Source organism: Myotis daubentonii, chromosome 15 (assembly GCF_963259705.1).
Source record: "Myotis daubentonii chromosome 15, mMyoDau2.1, whole genome shotgun sequence".
Classification (NCBI taxonomy): Eukaryota; Metazoa; Chordata; class Mammalia; order Chiroptera; family Vespertilionidae; genus Myotis; species Myotis daubentonii.
In genome coordinates this window covers 45,759,874-45,775,897 of record NC_081854.1, presented here as the reverse complement: position 1 = coordinate 45,775,897, position 16,024 = coordinate 45,759,874, and the positions used below count along the sequence as shown (strand labels likewise).

Below are 16,024 nucleotides of genomic sequence, written 5' to 3'. Positions count from 1 at the left end.
AAAAAGGAGGGAGGGAAACTGAGTCTGAGGCTGCACGTTCCTGACTCGAACTATCCTGGAACGCTCCATGTCTCCCTCGGGCTGGCCAGCACTCGCTTTCTCTCTCTGAGCTGGGAGTTTGGCTGTGGCTACAGCTTGGACCCTGTGCAGCCCAGAGACTGTGCCTGAGTCGGGGACAGAACTGCCTGTCCCCTCTTCAGAATAGGGTTCTGCTCTGAGCCAGTAGGGTCCCATTTGGGGGAACTTGGTCTTTACAGTGAACCTCAGGGACCCTTCTCGGGAAGACCCCAGAACCCCATGACTTATTTCAGGTCCAGGGGGTGGTGGGGAGCTAGGAGAGCACCCAGGCCCCATCCCAGGACTAGACTCTAGTGTCAGTCTGTCCCTGAGCAGCTGTGCCAAACCTCAGAGCTTCCATTTCCTCTGATACAAGAATGATGACTGTGGGCTCCAGGACCAGGGGACCAGGAGTGCCAAGAAAGCAATAACGGGATGTGACTATCATCCTGTTCCTCAGAGGAAGGAAAACCACATGGGTGTTTGAGTGCTAGCCAAGGTTCTACAGGGAGACCAGGGTGCTCGGGTGGGGTGTTAACACCCTGAATTCCGGGTCTCCTGACTCCCTGTCTGCCATCTGTCCTGCCAGGTTTCCTGCAGAGTCTGAGCACCCGTGGGGAGGAGCCTTCATGGGAGACTGTCGCAGAGGCAGCTGCAGGCCGATGTCAGGGGCAGAGTGGCAGCCACTGAATGGGTAGAAGGGGCACCTGGACAGGCACAGCCAGCAAACATGGGTTTCTACAAGGCCGTTACCAGCATTGAGATAAATACACTAATGAATGCAGAACATTGGTACCTCTCAGAAATATAATCCATTACTGTCCTTTGCCTTTGATAATTAATTCCAGCATCAGTGATCTGCGAGTTACTGATAGTCATTTTTTAATCATCAGCTCATAAAAAGATAATTTTCTCGGCATAGGATGATGTTTCAAATTTAGTCTGTAATCTAATTAATTGGCTCAAATTAGCTGCAAGGAGCCATTGCCGTGACTCTGTGCAGTCTTGGGCTGTGAATTATAAATTGGTTCTGCCGCTGGCTTCTCAAACGTGTCCTTTATGGAAGTGTCATTGGGTTCAAGAATGAAATTTGGTTGCAGTGGAACTGTCTCTACTTTGAAAATAACTGGCTTTCTAGCATGTTAGCTTTGCTTGTATTTTCATTTGCCTGATTGGTGGCGAACAGTCGCTGGGCTCCCTGGAGCAGGCGTCATCCCCAGGGCTCTTTGGCAGCCGGCAGCCTTGCCCTGGAAAATCCTGGTCCCTTTTCCTGTGCCTGGCAGGGCCCCGAGGCAGGCTCCCGAGGCAGACAGGGTTGGGATTGGACTGGCTCTTGTAGAGCGAGCCAGGCTGCAGGCGTGGGAAACACCGCCTCAGGACCCCAGGCCTACTTTGGGGCTTCTCCGGAAGGCCGGCCCCTCCGGCAAGAATGCCTCCAGGGCCTCCACCCACCCCAGCTCTGTCCCTGAGGCTCTCACGGGCTTCCTTCTCTCTCTGCCCTGATTATAGCCATCTCCCCACAGTGAGTCAGGGCGCGCCTGGCCCCACCACAGCGGGGTGCTTACTTTTGTAGGTTGTCAGGGGAGCTCACATCCTCATCGTTGATGCCATCCTGGTCCAGCATGGTACCTGGGGACGAGGGGTGAGAGCAGTCACTGCAGGTAGGACCCAGCCAGCCTCCAGGAGGCATCTGCCAGCCTGGGTGTCCCAAATCCCCCAGCACCAGGGTCTTGGCAGCAAATCCTGGAGGTCCCTCAAGGAAGCACGTGGGGAGCCCAGGCTTGGTGCAGTGTCAGGTCTCAGCATGGTGGGCTCAGAACCTGGTAGTGCCCCTCCCCTGCCCCAGTTCCCCTCTACCCACATTGCCTGCCCCCAGAGCCAGCTCACCAATTGCCCATGGCTTCTCCTCGCCAGGCCCCAGGCGGCAGGGGTCCTTGTAGCGTGTAAACAGGGAGTGCTGCTGCTCCAGCTTGTCGTCTGCAGGGAGGGAGAGAGGCAGGCTCAGAGAGGGAGGTGACCCACCCTGTGTTCCAGTTTGTCCTGCTAACTCATGAAGCTAGAGGGCCTTTCTGAGACCCTGCAGAGGAAGGACAGGTCACTGAGTGGGCCCGACTGGATGGAACCCCTCCTGACAGCCTCTTCCTGTATGTGCTGGCTCCCCACCCTCACTCAGATCTGAGGAGCACCCAGCATTTGAAGCTGGCATCAGGCATGTGACAAATGAGGGGTCACTGGGCTGCAGTAGAGGGGATGTGTTACACGGTGGGTGCCTTTCTTCCCACAAACCTTTGAGTTGCCACCCTGGGGATGCCTTCCTGGTCGTGAAGAAACAGCTGTCAGCAGGTGAAGGCACCTCCCTGTGCACCCTGAGGGTTAGGGCCATGCCGCTCACCCATCCTCTGTTTCTGCTGGGGCTGTGGCTAGAGTGGAAGGAGCCCAGGAGCCCAGGCTTGGGGGAAGCTCAGAGCTGCCCTAGTTCCCAGGAGGTCCCTGGGATGAGCATGCTCATCAGATTCACAGATGAGATATTTAAATCAATTGTTTGAAATTTCACCCATGATGAACTTGGAGTCCAGTGGTTTAAGGCATGATTTGTAGGGTTCAATTCCCAGTCCCACCACTTCACTGGCGGTGTGACCTTGGACTAGTTACTCCACCTCCCGAGGTCTCAGCTTCCTCTTCCATACCATATGGGTAAATACAGTGCCCACTCTTGGGGTTGTTATGAGACTTAACTGGCACAGGTGGCCCATGACCAACCATTAGAATTGTGCCTGGTGCCAAGTAAGGGCTGAATAAAGACCTGATGAGTGTATTAGCTGACTCGTCCTCAGTCTGAATTTCAGAGGCTCCAAGCCTTCCCTTCACAGGTTCGTTTTTAGGGCATCTTGTCTCCAGCAAGGAGGCTTCTGAGCTTTCTAGGCAGAGTGTGGGTGCTTCTCATTCCAGGATTTCTAGGGGGCAGAGAAATCGTCGTCTTGCTGACATCCCACCCACATGCTCACAAGGAGCAGGAAGTTCTTCGAGCTGCCTAACTGTGTTGCTAGCTGTGACTGGAACTCCCACCCTCCCCCAGGAGCCAACCTGAATGGGGAGGAACCCAGCCTCACCGGAGGAGCAGTTGTCAAAGTTCAAATCTCCGCAGACGATGTCAAACGCCACCAGCTCCTCGGGGTTGGCTGTGCTGGACGAGGAGGTAGATTTTCGGAAATCAGCCAGCCATTCCAGAAGCATGTCCAGCTGCTTGCACCGGATGGCGCTGTCTTCTGCGGAGCAGAACCACAGAGACCCGATGACGAAGCTGCAGCCAGGCCCCAGCCAGGCCCTGGGGAAAGATCCTCCACCCCCAGATAAGTGCGGGCCGCCAGACCCTACCTTCCGGGGCGTGCAGGTGTGTACAGGTGATGTACCCGACGATTCTTTGGTCCTGAGGTGTGCTTCCCACCTGCACCTGTGGAGTAGGAGGTGAGGTGTCGGTGGGGAAGTCTAAGTAGTCATTGCTCTAAGCACAAAGGGACACTGACAACACCCACCCCACCAGGTGAGATCCTTACAGGCCAGCTCTGTTGGCTTCTGGCTAGACTTGGGTCCAGGTAGGAATAACACATGTCCTATTTCCAGAATCTCCTGGTTTAGTGCGTGAGGCAGATGCATAAAGAAATGGCAGCCTACAGCATGGTGAGTGCCACCTGGCCATTCATGTAGGCTTTACAGGACAAATGCAGAAATAATTCCAAATTTCCAATCCAAACCCCTGCCTTCCATGGTGACCAGAGTGTGCTGGCCTCACAGTTCCCTGTTCACTCCTGTCTGGTGCCTCTTCCCTCTTTCCCTTCGTCAAACCCTAGGCCTGATCACACCCTGCAGCCCATCCTTCTGAAGTCTAAGGTGGCTGTCTCCCAGATTTGGCTCAGCCGCAAAGCTGACACCCAGAGGCCTCGGGTCCTGCTTTCTGCTCTCTCTCCCCGGTCTGCCCTCTGGCTTCATGAGAAGTCACGTCATCTGCTCTTAGTCCCCCAATCTGGGTGATAGTGGTGGCTTGTGTCTCTGTGGCACCTGTGTCACAGGCTGGTCCTAGATGCCCCATGGCCTCCATCCCAAATCCAGTCCTCCTTCCACTGCGGCTCCATTCTCCCCAGACCTCAGTCCACGCCTCCTGTTCACCCCCTTCATGAGATGGAGTACCCAGGGGAGGAGTAGGGCTGGCGGCACCTCCCGACTCTGTGCCCAACCACAGAGGACCCTGGCAGGCTGTCTCCACAGGTTGGTGTAATGATAACAAGCATCTCAATGTACATCACAAACAACTCGAAATGGCCCCCGTGGTGACCTGTTGCAAGCCTGAGCCCTTGTTAGGAGCTGTGGAGAGAGGTGAGGGGCGGCCACCCAGCCTGCTGTCTCTCCCAGGCCCTCCCCGCAGCTCAGCTGGTCGAGGCTGAAATGGGTGAGTCCTTCCCAGGCACGCTCCCCAGGACCATCTGTGGGCACCTTTGCCTAGAGGCCTCTGGTTGACTCAGCCTCTTCCTCTCTGGCTTTCCTCTTGCCTGAGCTTCTGTCTTCCCCAAAGTTCACCCATCCATTCTTGATCGGGTTTTCAATGATGACGAGACCCTGGACCCTAGAAACTGTCCCAGGAAGGTGACGTAGAGGCCAGGTCTACAGGTCGTGCAGCAGCAGGGTGGGTGCACCTGGCATCCACCAAGAACAGCCCTGCCCATCCTGCAGCTCAGAGTGGCCTGAACGTGCCGCTCCCACTGCCACGTCACGGCCCTCTACTCTGAGAGCCTCCAAGGCTGCCATCTCTGCTGTCAAAGTCAGGTTGGCATTAATCTCCATATGGACTTAGGTGTCATCACACACCCTGAGCTTTCTGCAGCTCCTCATCCCCTTTCCCAGCCAGATGGAGACACATCTTTTCCCAGCACCCTCGGGGGATACATGTCTGGTTATTTGATAATGGGCCATACGGCCTGGATTTGGAGCTTTTTATAAACTCATGTTCAACGGTCACTTCTTGCCTGTATTCCAGACTCAAGCCTCGGTCTAAAATTCCCTGCACTTTTGAAACAGCTCAAGAAATCCCATGCCACTGATGTGTCCTGTTGGAAAAACACAATCCAGTTTTAAAGCCATGATGCCCCATGTAAGGCCACACGGTGGCGCTCTCGCCCCTGTGTTCCTTGGGCAATGCCTGCCTGTTCCCTCTTCAATAATAATACTCCTGCTGTGAGCACCCCTGCTTAGTGCTTCTACATCTGTGAGGATCATACTAAAATTATACCATAATTGGCCAGGGCACGAGGCGCTGATGGCTGAGGCCAGTTCAAATCAGTTTGCTGCCCGCTCCCAATTTCTCCTTGAGCTCTGCACTGCTTCCTGAGCTCCTGGTGACAGGCTTTTTGCCGGCTTAGCGCGCCATCCCCTCACTCCTTCAGCACTTACTGCATCTGCCTGTGCTGAGTCCTGGGCAGGGACAGGACAGGTGCAGAGAGGCACCACTCAGCCCTGCCACTGAAGAGACAAGGCCAAGGCCACCTGCCTCTCCCTCAGCCCTTCCACCAGGCACCTCACTCAGCTCCTCACCCCTTTCCCGCGCGGTCAGCCTGTGAGCGCGCCGAGATCCACTTGATTATGTGCCGGGACTTATTGATTTCTGGCTCGAGTCCTCAGGAGCTGCAGAGGCTTGTGTTTCTCTTGCAAAAACAAACAATCACACTGAGAGGTTGTGCCTCTTAATTCTGGTGGGCACAGACTGTCAATAGAGAGGGGCCCAGAGTCGGGCTCTCTCATTGGCGAGGCCAAAGCGAGTCCAGTCCCTTCCTTCTCAGGCCCTCACAGTAGCAGGAAAGCATTTCCCTCACGGATCGGCAGTGCCACAGGGTCCATCAGGAGGGCAGGGTGGACAGGGGAGCCCCGCCAATGAAGGGAGCACTGGCTCCATGCACACCCAGGGCAGCGTTTTCCCAGCCCTGGACCCCTTCCTGGGCCCGCCTGTCTTCTGAAACCCCATTTGTTTCATTTCTCTACACAGGAAAAACAGGCTCACTCTTGGCAACAGCGATGAGCTGGGTCAGCTGTGTGCCGGGCACGGCCGGCTCCCTTCCCCTCTGAAGGGGACTGTCTAATGGGAGAGACAGGCGACAAGACTGCTGGGGCCAAATGCTGAGGAACCCATGATGGGAAGATGGCTTATGTGGACGCCAGTTGGGGAAGCTCCACAGAGATGGTGAGGCCAAACTGGGCGGGACCAGGACAAGGAGAGCCGGGCTGGAGCGGAGCCAGGTGAGGGCAGAGGGCCCAGGGAAGGCTGAGCTTCTCCCCAAGGCAGGGGGCGAGGGGTACCAGGAGTCAGACTGGGGCAGGAGGAGGATGGGCTGGAAGGGGGAGGTTAGGGCAGCTGGAGACATGGGCGCGGCGGTCCAGAGGTATCTGGGAAGTGAAATGAGTTGTCTGCATGGATTGGATGGGCCCAGGGCACAGAGAGGAGTCTAGGTGGGGCCTTTTGGCTGAAGGATGGTGGAACCTGGGAGAGAGTGGGACCAGGGCAGATGATGAGTTCTCTTCAGGAGTAAATGGGACCGTGTCCAGGGGCAGCCAGACACTGAGCTGGGGCTTAGGGGAGAGATCTGGGCTTGGACAGACCTGAGACCCCTCGGCAAGTGGAAATGGAGGCCGTGGAGTGGCTTTCCTGAGGCAGGTGTGGGGGCTGGCCGTGGTGACCACTTGGGAATGAAGAGCCCTGGTCAAGTGGGGTCACCCTGTGGTGGGGGCTGTTTGAGCTGAGAGCTGGGCAGAAGCAGCAGGCCTGGTGCTGCCAGATCTGCCCCAGTCGGGGAAGAAGTTGCAAACTGGGATTTATGTGAAAAGTCTTAATTTTTAAATGTTGGCCAAGACAAGAAATATTTTAATGGTGTGAACCAAATTAAACATGTCTATAGACCAGTTTTAGACCCAGGAGGGAGAGGGAGCATTGACAGTTAACGGAGGGGCAGGCAACAGGAGCCTAGAAGGAAAGCCTGCAGTGGAGGGGCTGTCTCCAGGACTGATGGCCCTGGTGGGCTTGGTGGTTGAGGTGCCAGACCGAGGAGGGAGATGAGGAGGGGATGTATGGGCCGGGGGCAGGGTCGAGGGGTTCCCTGTGGTAGGGTGGTGTGAGGGAAAGGGTGTGCTCCCCCTTACCCTGAGCCTGACATGTCCTCTCCTTCCCCAGAAAGCCACTGAGATGAAAATACATCCATGGAACTGAACATTGATGAACCATCTGCCACAATGGGAAGGTCGGCTCTCCTGTCAGAGGAGTGCATTCAATTTCAGCATCTCAGGCTGTGAATAGAGAGCCGAGGACTCTGACTCTGGGCCTGCTGAGCCACACGAGAGCCACAGAACACGTGGAGGGGTGCCTGGGCCCTGGGTGCTGGCCCTGGCTCCAGCCATCTCCATGCAGACAGTCAGCCTGGGCCTCTCTCCCGACAGGGTCTTGGCTGACACAGCACTTTCCTGGACAGGCAGAGCACAGTCAGAGCTGAGGCCTGGGCGTGACAGCCTCCTACCTGCGCTTCCACATTAGCCACACTGGGGCCCCCTGCCTGCCCTCGTGGACCCCCTTCGAGGGGGAACTGAGAAGTCTTGAGGGAAATGGACAGAACCCAGACTCACAGCAGCTGCAGCCTCTGGGGCAGAAAGCCCTGCTCTGTATCTGCTGGCCAAGCAACGCTTCAGAAAACCCGGGCAGCACCAAGCGCGGCTTTTGGATCGAGAACAAGAAGTCGACACTCTGAGTGCGTCAGGCTCAGGAGAAGATAATGCATAATGACCAAATTACCATGGTCTAAAATCTCCGCCAATTGCATCCAAATTAGCAGGAATAATTATGATTCACTTTAATTAGTGACTATGGAAGCGAAGCCTTGGGCTGGTGGGCAGAGCCTGGTGTGACAGCCAGGAGGGAGAGGGTGTCCCGGCCAGCGAGGCCGGTGTGGTAATGGGCCCAGGACCTGCAACCATTGGTTTTTGCTGGTCTCCCGTCTTGTGAATGTCTGCTTTGTTACAGACAGTAGCGCCCCCCCCCCCCCCATCCCGTCATTGGCTGGCCACGTTCACCTCCAGCACCAAGAGAACCTCCAGGCCTCACCACTCACTCCCACCCTGTGAGTGGGCTCCACATTGCCCCCACATTACAGATGGGGAAATGGTGGCTCAGAGATCACTGTCATACCGGAGCCTTGGCTGTGGTCCCCACGTTCTTCCCTTGTCCCTGAGTTGGGGGCCCTCTGGTTCAGCTCCATGAATGAACTCGTCTGCCCATAGACCTCCCACAGCGTGAGGACCCCCGGGCTGCAGCCCACCTCCCACATGGCTCTGGGACCAGCTGGCGCGCGCCCAGGCCTCCTACCTTGAGAAACAGCGCTCCCTTCGAGGCCAGGCTGTCGACGCCCTTCCCGTTGGTGTAACAGCGATAGACTGCGTCCATGATGGGGTAACGGCTGGCAAAGAAGAGGCCGCTGTTGAAACACTTGAAGCAGCAGTGGGCTTCGCAGCAGCGGCGGCAGCAGCAGCAGCCTTGGCAGCCGTAGACCCCGACATCAGACAGGATGTACTCGAAGTAGCCATGCAGCTGGTTTTTCAACTTGGTGGCCGCCCGCTTGTCAAACACCTCCTGCAGGCACAGGAAGTCCAGGTTGGCGGGGAAGAAGGCCGAGATCTCGTGGTCAAAGGCCTCGTCCGGGTGCCGCCTTTTGCGCGCTGCTACCTTCTTCACCACCGAGGCCTTGTGCGGGGCCTTGCCGTAGGTAGCGCCTGGCTCCCCGCCGCCGCCGCTGTCCAGCCCGGCGCGCGCCTTCACCAGGGACTCCTTGGAAGCAGAGCGGCTGCCCAGGCTCCCCGAGTCCCCATCCCGCCGACTGTGGTTGGGCGTCTGGCCCAGTGGGCCCCCGCCAGCCCCATTCCTGGCCTGGCCCCCAGTGGCAGGGTCGTCAGCCTCGGGGTGCTGGCCTCCCTCATCGCCACTGATGCGCACGACGCAGGCATTCTCAAGGCTACTGCAGTCGATTGGGTCTCCGGAAGCCGGGCCATTGGCAGCCTCGTCACTGGGGTGACGCCCACTGTTGCCCTTGTAGTCCACAGAGGCAGTCCTCTTAATGCTCCCGGGGACAGCCCGGGCCATGCCATCGCCCTGGGGTGACACCAGGCTGCTGAAGCTGGCCGCGCTGATGGAGGTATTGGTGGGCGAATCGATGTAGATTTTTATCTGGGGCCGACTGGCCCCGTTGCGGATTCGGTGCCCGATCTCTTTGGCCCGTACTTGGGTTTTATAAACGTTGTTGTGCCTGGCCAGTGACTCGGGGAGGAGGCAGACGTTGGCTGTGGCAAAGCAGAAGCTTTTGCCAGGACCCGTCCCCTTCCATTCACGGAGTAGGGCTGCCCCGCCAGCCGGGCCCTTGTCCTCCACCCGGGAGTAGACGTAGGGCCGGCGGGCACACTGCAGGGGGCACCAGAAGAGGAACCCAAGAAACGCGAAGGGCAGTGAGGTGACCAGGAAGCCCAGGTAGATGGGCATGAAGAGCACGATGCAGAGCAGCTGGTTCTTCTGACAGGGCGCAGGCGTGAACAAGGCCAGAAGCTGGTCCAGCAGCCAGTAGCATGGGAAGATGAGGTACCAGGACACGGCGTGCAGGGCAGACAGACAGCTATTGGAAAAGGGGGTCGTGTACAAAACCATCGCAGCTCACTGGGTGCCGCGGCCGGCCCTACTACATGGTGTCCGTGGCAACGCAGGCACGTTCCTGGGCGGGGTGGGTGAGTGGGGGACAGCAGGAGGAGGGGTCACGTCCTGGTGAGATGTGGCTTGGGATGGTTGGTGGCGAGTGTTGGCCAGCCAGTCATGGTTCACCTCAGTGGGCCATGCTAGGCCACCAAAGCCTGCTGGAGAGCCTGCAGCACAGAGAGAAGAGGGCTTTTATTAGCTTTTAGGGGAGCAGATTGGGTGCTGGGGCTGTTGTCCCTGTTTACCCCATTCCTGCTTCCTCTGGCACGAGAAGGACTGTTCCAGGACCAGACGGGAGCTAGCTGCTCGCGGGGTGTCTGGGGCTGGGAGCTGTCCCGGCACACTTCTTTGGCCTGTGTGTGTTAGGTTTTCTTGGAGTAAACAGCTTGGTGATGTGACTGTCTCTGGCTGACCATCTCGATCTTATAACCTAATTGCTTGAAATGTGGCCCAGGATTTCAGAGGAACACAGCTTTGTGGGTGCTGAGGAGGCAGGTTGGGGATCCTAGAGGGTATCTGGACCTGACACTGGCCCAGAGCAGCTGGGGTGAGCCTGGGAGGGGCCTCATCGAGTGTCCACCAGGTCAGAACGAAGAGGGAACAAACCACAGAGAAAAGTGGCTAGACTCCTGGGGTGCGGGGTTGTGTGGCTGGCAGGACCCCTGAGGGAAGGCTCCCCACAACCAGGCTCTCACTGTACTCAGCCTACAGCATCAGACCACTTCTGCATTTCACTCCCACTGACCCCCAGCAAAACCCCCCCCCTGGCGGGGGTCCAGGCCCAGCCTGGACTCTACTAACATCCAGAATGGTCAGAGTTACCAGGTTACAAGGGACCCTGATGGTCCCTGCAACTTTGGAGAAGCCCCCTGGGGCCTTGAGGGTCTGGCCCAAGCTTCTCCTTTAAGCTCCCAAGATACAGCTCCTGGGCCCAGCGGAGGCCAAAGCTGCTGGAGTGAGTCTACCCTGGTCCCTGTCTCAGAGCAGACTCCGGGGCTCTGCCCGGGCGAGGTCACCAGGTGCATTTATTGTGCTGAATGTGAAATCTATGCAGACAAGAATGTGGGGGGTTTACCCAGCCTCTGGGGACCCATAGTGATGAGGCTGTGGTGACGCTTGTAGGAGCATAACCCAGAGTTTTCGTCACCAGATCAGCTGGGGAGTCGTGTCCTGTCTCACCAGCCCGGCCCCACTTCTGCCCTAGAGGCGGGGTCAGTCCATGTTGCCACCCATCCTGGGGGGCACTGTCACATTGTGTGAGGACTCGAGCTTGGCTGAGCCCTGGCTGGGAGGACAGTTCTGGAGGAAGGATCTGGGAGGAGGAGAGGGTCTGTTCTGTCTCTGCCACGTCGCCCTGTAAGCAACCTGTCCCGTGGTCCTCAGGTTAGAGGTGAGTGTGGCCTCGCTTGTAAAAGGCTTCCCGAGTGAAGTCCCTCCTGTTCTCCGTGGGGCTCGTCCCCAGCCCTGGCTGATCAGGGTTGGTGTTGGTTTTAGCTGGGACGGGACTGGGTGTGTGTGTGTGTCTCCTATTCAGCTGTCCTGTGTCCTCACTCCTGCTCTGGCCCTAGAAACCTTCTGGGCAGGCTCCTCCCAGCCCTGTCTGTAGTGACAGTGAGTGGCCAGGCCTGATCTTCCTGCCTCCCCTGGGCTGGTCATCGGAATGTCTGTGGTCCCCACTCAGGTATCGTTGGGTTAGGTGGCCCAGGGAGCCAACAGGTATGCTGGCCACCATGGCAGCCCGCTGAGATGTGGCAGAGCCGAGCATCCCAGCCCTTCCCGCCTCCATCCTACCCTTCGCGGCTGCCCTGGGTCCCCTGCCCAGAGCCCCTCCTCTGCCGCCCTTCAGCAGTGCCCTGGCTAGAAGGAGCTGCCCACCTGCCCTTCTCCCACCGGCAGCCCCTGCATGTACCCCAGGAGCTGCTGACGCAGTCGAACAAAAGGGCTTGCCGCCGATGGAGCTGGTTTCTGAAGCTCTGTGGTTATTTTGTCTCAGTGAAATGAAAGGAGGGCAAACAAACAACAGCACATTAATTAGTCTGATCTATACTTTCCCCATGAAAGAGGAGAGTGAGAGTTAAATACTGGAGGCTGGCAACCTCTCTGTGAGCCCCGGAGTCCTCGCAGGGGTGGCAGGGCAGGATGCGGTCCCACAGGCGCCCAGCCTGCACCCCTGTCTGGGCCCTTTCCCTTGCCTGTGCTCTTGGCCTGGTGGGACACTGTGGGTGGCCCAGCCCAGGCTCCGTCTCCGGGAGAACACCTTTCTCTCCTCCGTGCTTTGGTTCTCTGCGTGCCTGTCCTGGGGCTGCACCTTTGCCGAGGAAGTCCACCATGGGTATCTGATGGGGCTGACAGTCCCTCGGAGGCCATGTGTGCTGAGCTGTCACAGCTCGCCCCCACAGGCTGGGTTCTTTCAGATTCCTGTTTTAAAGCCGACAGTGACCCCTAGGTTTATCCCTTACGAATCCTGGTGTGTGGCTTCCAGGGTTGCTCTGGATGCCCTCAGCCCCAACACTGCAGTCTCAGTACTGGGCTGGGGTCCCAGTGGTGGTGATGGTGGTGGTGGGGGAGCGCTGTGCAGTGCTCAACAGAGGGCAACCTCTCTGTCCTGCAACTGGAGACCCCAGACTCACCCCTTATCCCTCATCCCTGCTCCATTGCTGCACACTCAGCTTGGGCTCCAGGTTCAGGCTGACCTGAAGGAAATCCTGGCATGGGCGTCAGGCTTGCTGAGCCCCTGTCTTGTCGTCTATGACACAAGGGTGGCGATCCCTGTCTCCCAGGGCTATCAAGCAATCATGAGGATGAAAGCTGGACAGGCCACTAAGATGGCTGGCCCTGTTTCCTTCCCCACTCCCCAGCCCTTGTTGCACCTCCTTGGCCTCTCTTCCCCTGAGGTTGGCCCGTGTGCCCTGTTTGCTCTCCAGCCTGTGGATTCAGTAGTTTGAAGGCGGTACTAAATGGTCTGTGCACTGGTCTGGGGGGAGCCTGAGCCCACCTGCTGAACTCCCAGGCCCCTGACTGACCCAAAGGGCCTTCAGGTCCTCAGAGATGCTGTCCACCATGTTTAGGTTGGAGCCCCTGACCTTTGCTAACTTGTTCCACTCCCTGCAGCAAGGACGGACAGAGAGAGTGGAGAGCACCATAGTTTGCAGGTTGACCAGGTGGAAGGGGAACTGGCTGAGGGAGGTTTGAGAGCCCAGATGACCCTAAATCTAGCAGGGAGAGGAAAGGCGCTTGGTTTAGGATAGGGCAGGGCCCGGGAGGTCACAGGCCCAGCCACTCTGGAGCAGGCATGGGGCATCGACAGCAAGCAGTTCCACACTGCAGTTGCTCCTGTGGGGCTACTGATGACCTATAGTGACGTGTCAGCACTGAGACACCTTGTTGCTAACCTGTGGCCTGCAGCCACCACAGTGTGGGAGCGGGGGTTGTGGACTGTTCAGAGGGCTCCAGGGCCCAGCAGCCAGTAGCAATGGCAAAGAAGCTGCTCTGACATCCCCTGGGGAGGGCATCCTCAGGAAAGGGGCCTGTTTGGGTGTTGATGGAGGGAGGGTGGGTCCCCAACAGCCTTTGTGGGCAAGCTGCAGCGGACAGGACCTCTACTCCTAGCCAAGTATCACTGGCACCAAGACAGCATTCCTTTTCCCATCTTCCTGGGAGGTGGGCCTGGCATGCATGCTGGTGCATAGACCTGCTGCAGAGGCTAAAGGGTCCTGAATTTGAATGCCTTTTGCAGTGGAAAGTGAGCAAGCCCTCAGCTCTGCTGGTGGAGGCAAGCCCGGCCCCTTTGACGAAGCCCGCATCATCTTTTGGGATCTCTGAGCCTTGGAGAACTTCTGGGAAGTTGATGAGGGTCGGGAGCTTCCTCATGTGAGGCTAGGATGGGGCCTGTCCCTCCTTCATGCCCCTTCCATCTGGTCCTCACGGAGCCTTCCATCGAGGATCAGGGCTGGGAGTCCTGAAGCACCTCCCATCCTCTTTGTACCCACAGGCTCAGGTCTAGCAGGAGCTGGGCCAAGCCCGAGGTTTCCGCAGGAAAGGCTGAGAGGATTGCTCCAATCCAATTACTAGAATGTGCTCACATCGGCTGGCAGCCCCGAGATGGGGCCGGCCCATTTCTGCCTGGATGCCTGCAGGGGAGGGGTTGGCATGGCAACGTGAGCTCTGAGCTGCTGAAACTTGAAGTCAACTGGTAGCTGGGAGGACAGAAAGAACGACCGAGAGGAGCCTTTCTGAGTGACGGGCGTCAGACAAATCCAGGTTAGTCCCCAAAAGCCACATCCCAGAAGCAGAACTGGGTCTGGGGGTCTGGCATGGCATGTGTGCCATAGTGGGATTCCCACCAACACAGCTGTGCCTGTAAATGCCTATCACTCATCTAGAGCCAAAGCACCTGCCTCCCCTTCCTTATAGCCCTCCCTCGCCTCCCTACCCCTCCTATGCACAGTCCCACTGTCCCTCTAATCAGGCACGTGTCTGTTTGCACATCAGGACATCCCCCTACCTGCCACACATCCCCCTCCCCCCAGCCTGAGAGCTTCCAGTGGAGTCTCAGGCACCAACACAGGCCCAAGTCCTAGCCTGCTCCACCTCTCTGGTTGTGGCAGACCCACTTTTGTCAGCCCCACTCCAATCCAAGGAGAGGCCAGTGAGCTACACCAGGCCAATCGGCACCACAGCCCCCTGACCTCAAGCTGAATAGTCATATGACCCAAGCTCTGCATAGAACTCTTATTAGACCCCTCAGCATTTTCTCTGAGATGGAAGCACTAAAAACCTGAAGCTTCTGGAGCCTTCCTTGAGAGGGAAAAGCATTAGGGCTGGAAGGAGAGAAGCCAAGCCATGGTGACATCTTTGAACTCCAATTTCCCTGTGCCTGAAGCCAACACAACTCCTAGACTTTCTAGTTAACAAGTCAACAAATTACCCTTTTATTTGCTCTAGTCACTTTGAGTTGCTTTTCTGTCACTTACCACCAAAGGGATCCTGTCTACAAGCTCATGTCTAACACTCAATTCTTATCAGTTCTACTCCTGTGAAAACCTCCTGTGGCACAACCTGGCCTGCCCACAGGACAAAGAGGGGCCCCCTCCTGAGTCCTGGAAGGCCCTTCAACACCTGGTGTCCTGGTTTGTGCTCCGTGAGCATCGCTCCGGAGACAGCAGTGCAGCCATTCTGAACACTAAGTCAGGTGTCAGATGTGACGGCGTCAGGTCCCTGAATATTGGACACACTCTTTTCTTTAAAAAAAAAAAAAATTATTGATTTTTTACAAAGAGGAAGGGAGAGGGATAGAGAGTTAGAAACATCGATGAGAGAGAAACATCGATCAGCTGCCTCCTGCACATGCCCTACTGGGGATGTGCCCACAACCAAGGTACATGCCCTTGACCGGAATCGAACCTGGGACCCTTCAGTCTGCAGGCCGACGCTCTATCCACTGAGCCAAACTGGTTAGGGCTGGACACACTCTTTTTTAAAAAAATATATATTTTATTGATTTTTTTACAGAGAGGAAGGGAGAGGGATAGAGAGCTAGAAACATAGATCAGCTGCCTCCTGCACACCCCCTACTGGGGATTTGCCTGCAACCAAGGTACATGCCCTTGACCGGAATCGAATCTGGGACCTTTCAGCCCGCAGGCTGACGCTCTATCCACTGAGCCAAACTGGTCAGGGCTGGACACACTCTTAACTAGCCCTCTGAGCCGTGGTGTCCTCATAAGCATGCGTAAGAACACTGTCTCAGGGCAGTTAGGGACGATGCATGTGCTGCGCTTAGCACGGTGCCTACCATAGCTCTAGTAATATTTTTATTACTAGTCTGGCTGCAAAGGCCCCCAAGATACAGCTGGAGCCTTCATGTTTCCTCCTCATATGGTCATTTGCTTGACAAAGAGGGCACCCTGCTATCCCAGTTGAGGGGCAAGGGGTGTGCAGGGCATGTTGGGGACTCCATCTTTGGTAGAACTGTCTGTCGTGGGCTGCTTGTGCAAGCCCAAGTCCCAGGCCTCCGCAGAAGCCAGGTGCCGGCAAAGGGGCTATAAAATTTTCAGAGAAACTTTCCATGGGAGCTATTAATGCATCATGTGGTTTCTGAGAATAGGAACAGGCTGCGCGCAGCTCCGTGCACTCCTTCAGTCAGCCAGCCTCGGCATTTCCATGTCAGAACTCAGAAAGCAGATTAAGCTGATTCTTGCGTGA

The 16,024-nt window shown here is 57.0% G+C and overlaps 1 protein-coding gene and 1 long non-coding RNA gene across 4 annotated transcripts in view; one reads left to right on the top strand and one right to left on the bottom strand.

Annotated features, from left to right (window-relative positions):
- SMPD3 (sphingomyelin phosphodiesterase 3) overlaps positions 1 to 16,024 on the bottom strand; it is a 77,368-nt gene that overhangs the window by 3,450 nt on the left and 57,894 nt on the right. For all 3 annotated transcript variants that reach the window (XM_059667679.1, XM_059667677.1, XM_059667678.1), the window contains 5 exons: positions 8,450 to 9,987; positions 3,433 to 3,508; positions 3,168 to 3,323; positions 1,945 to 2,034; positions 1,623 to 1,686 (listed from right to left, as the gene is read on the bottom strand). In XM_059667679.1, the coding sequence (XP_059523662.1) occupies positions 1,623 to 1,686; positions 1,945 to 2,034; positions 3,168 to 3,323; positions 3,433 to 3,508; positions 8,450 to 9,775 (1,712 nt within the window). In that variant the 5' untranslated portion in view covers positions 9,776 to 9,987. The remainder of the gene's footprint in view (positions 1 to 1,622; positions 1,687 to 1,944; positions 2,035 to 3,167; positions 3,324 to 3,432; positions 3,509 to 8,449; positions 9,988 to 16,024) is intronic.
- On the top strand, positions 3,590 to 9,764 carry LOC132217442 (uncharacterized). The gene is made up of 2 exons (XR_009448897.1): positions 3,590 to 6,339; positions 7,268 to 9,764. It is a non-coding gene; the product is annotated as an uncharacterized LOC132217442 (long non-coding RNA).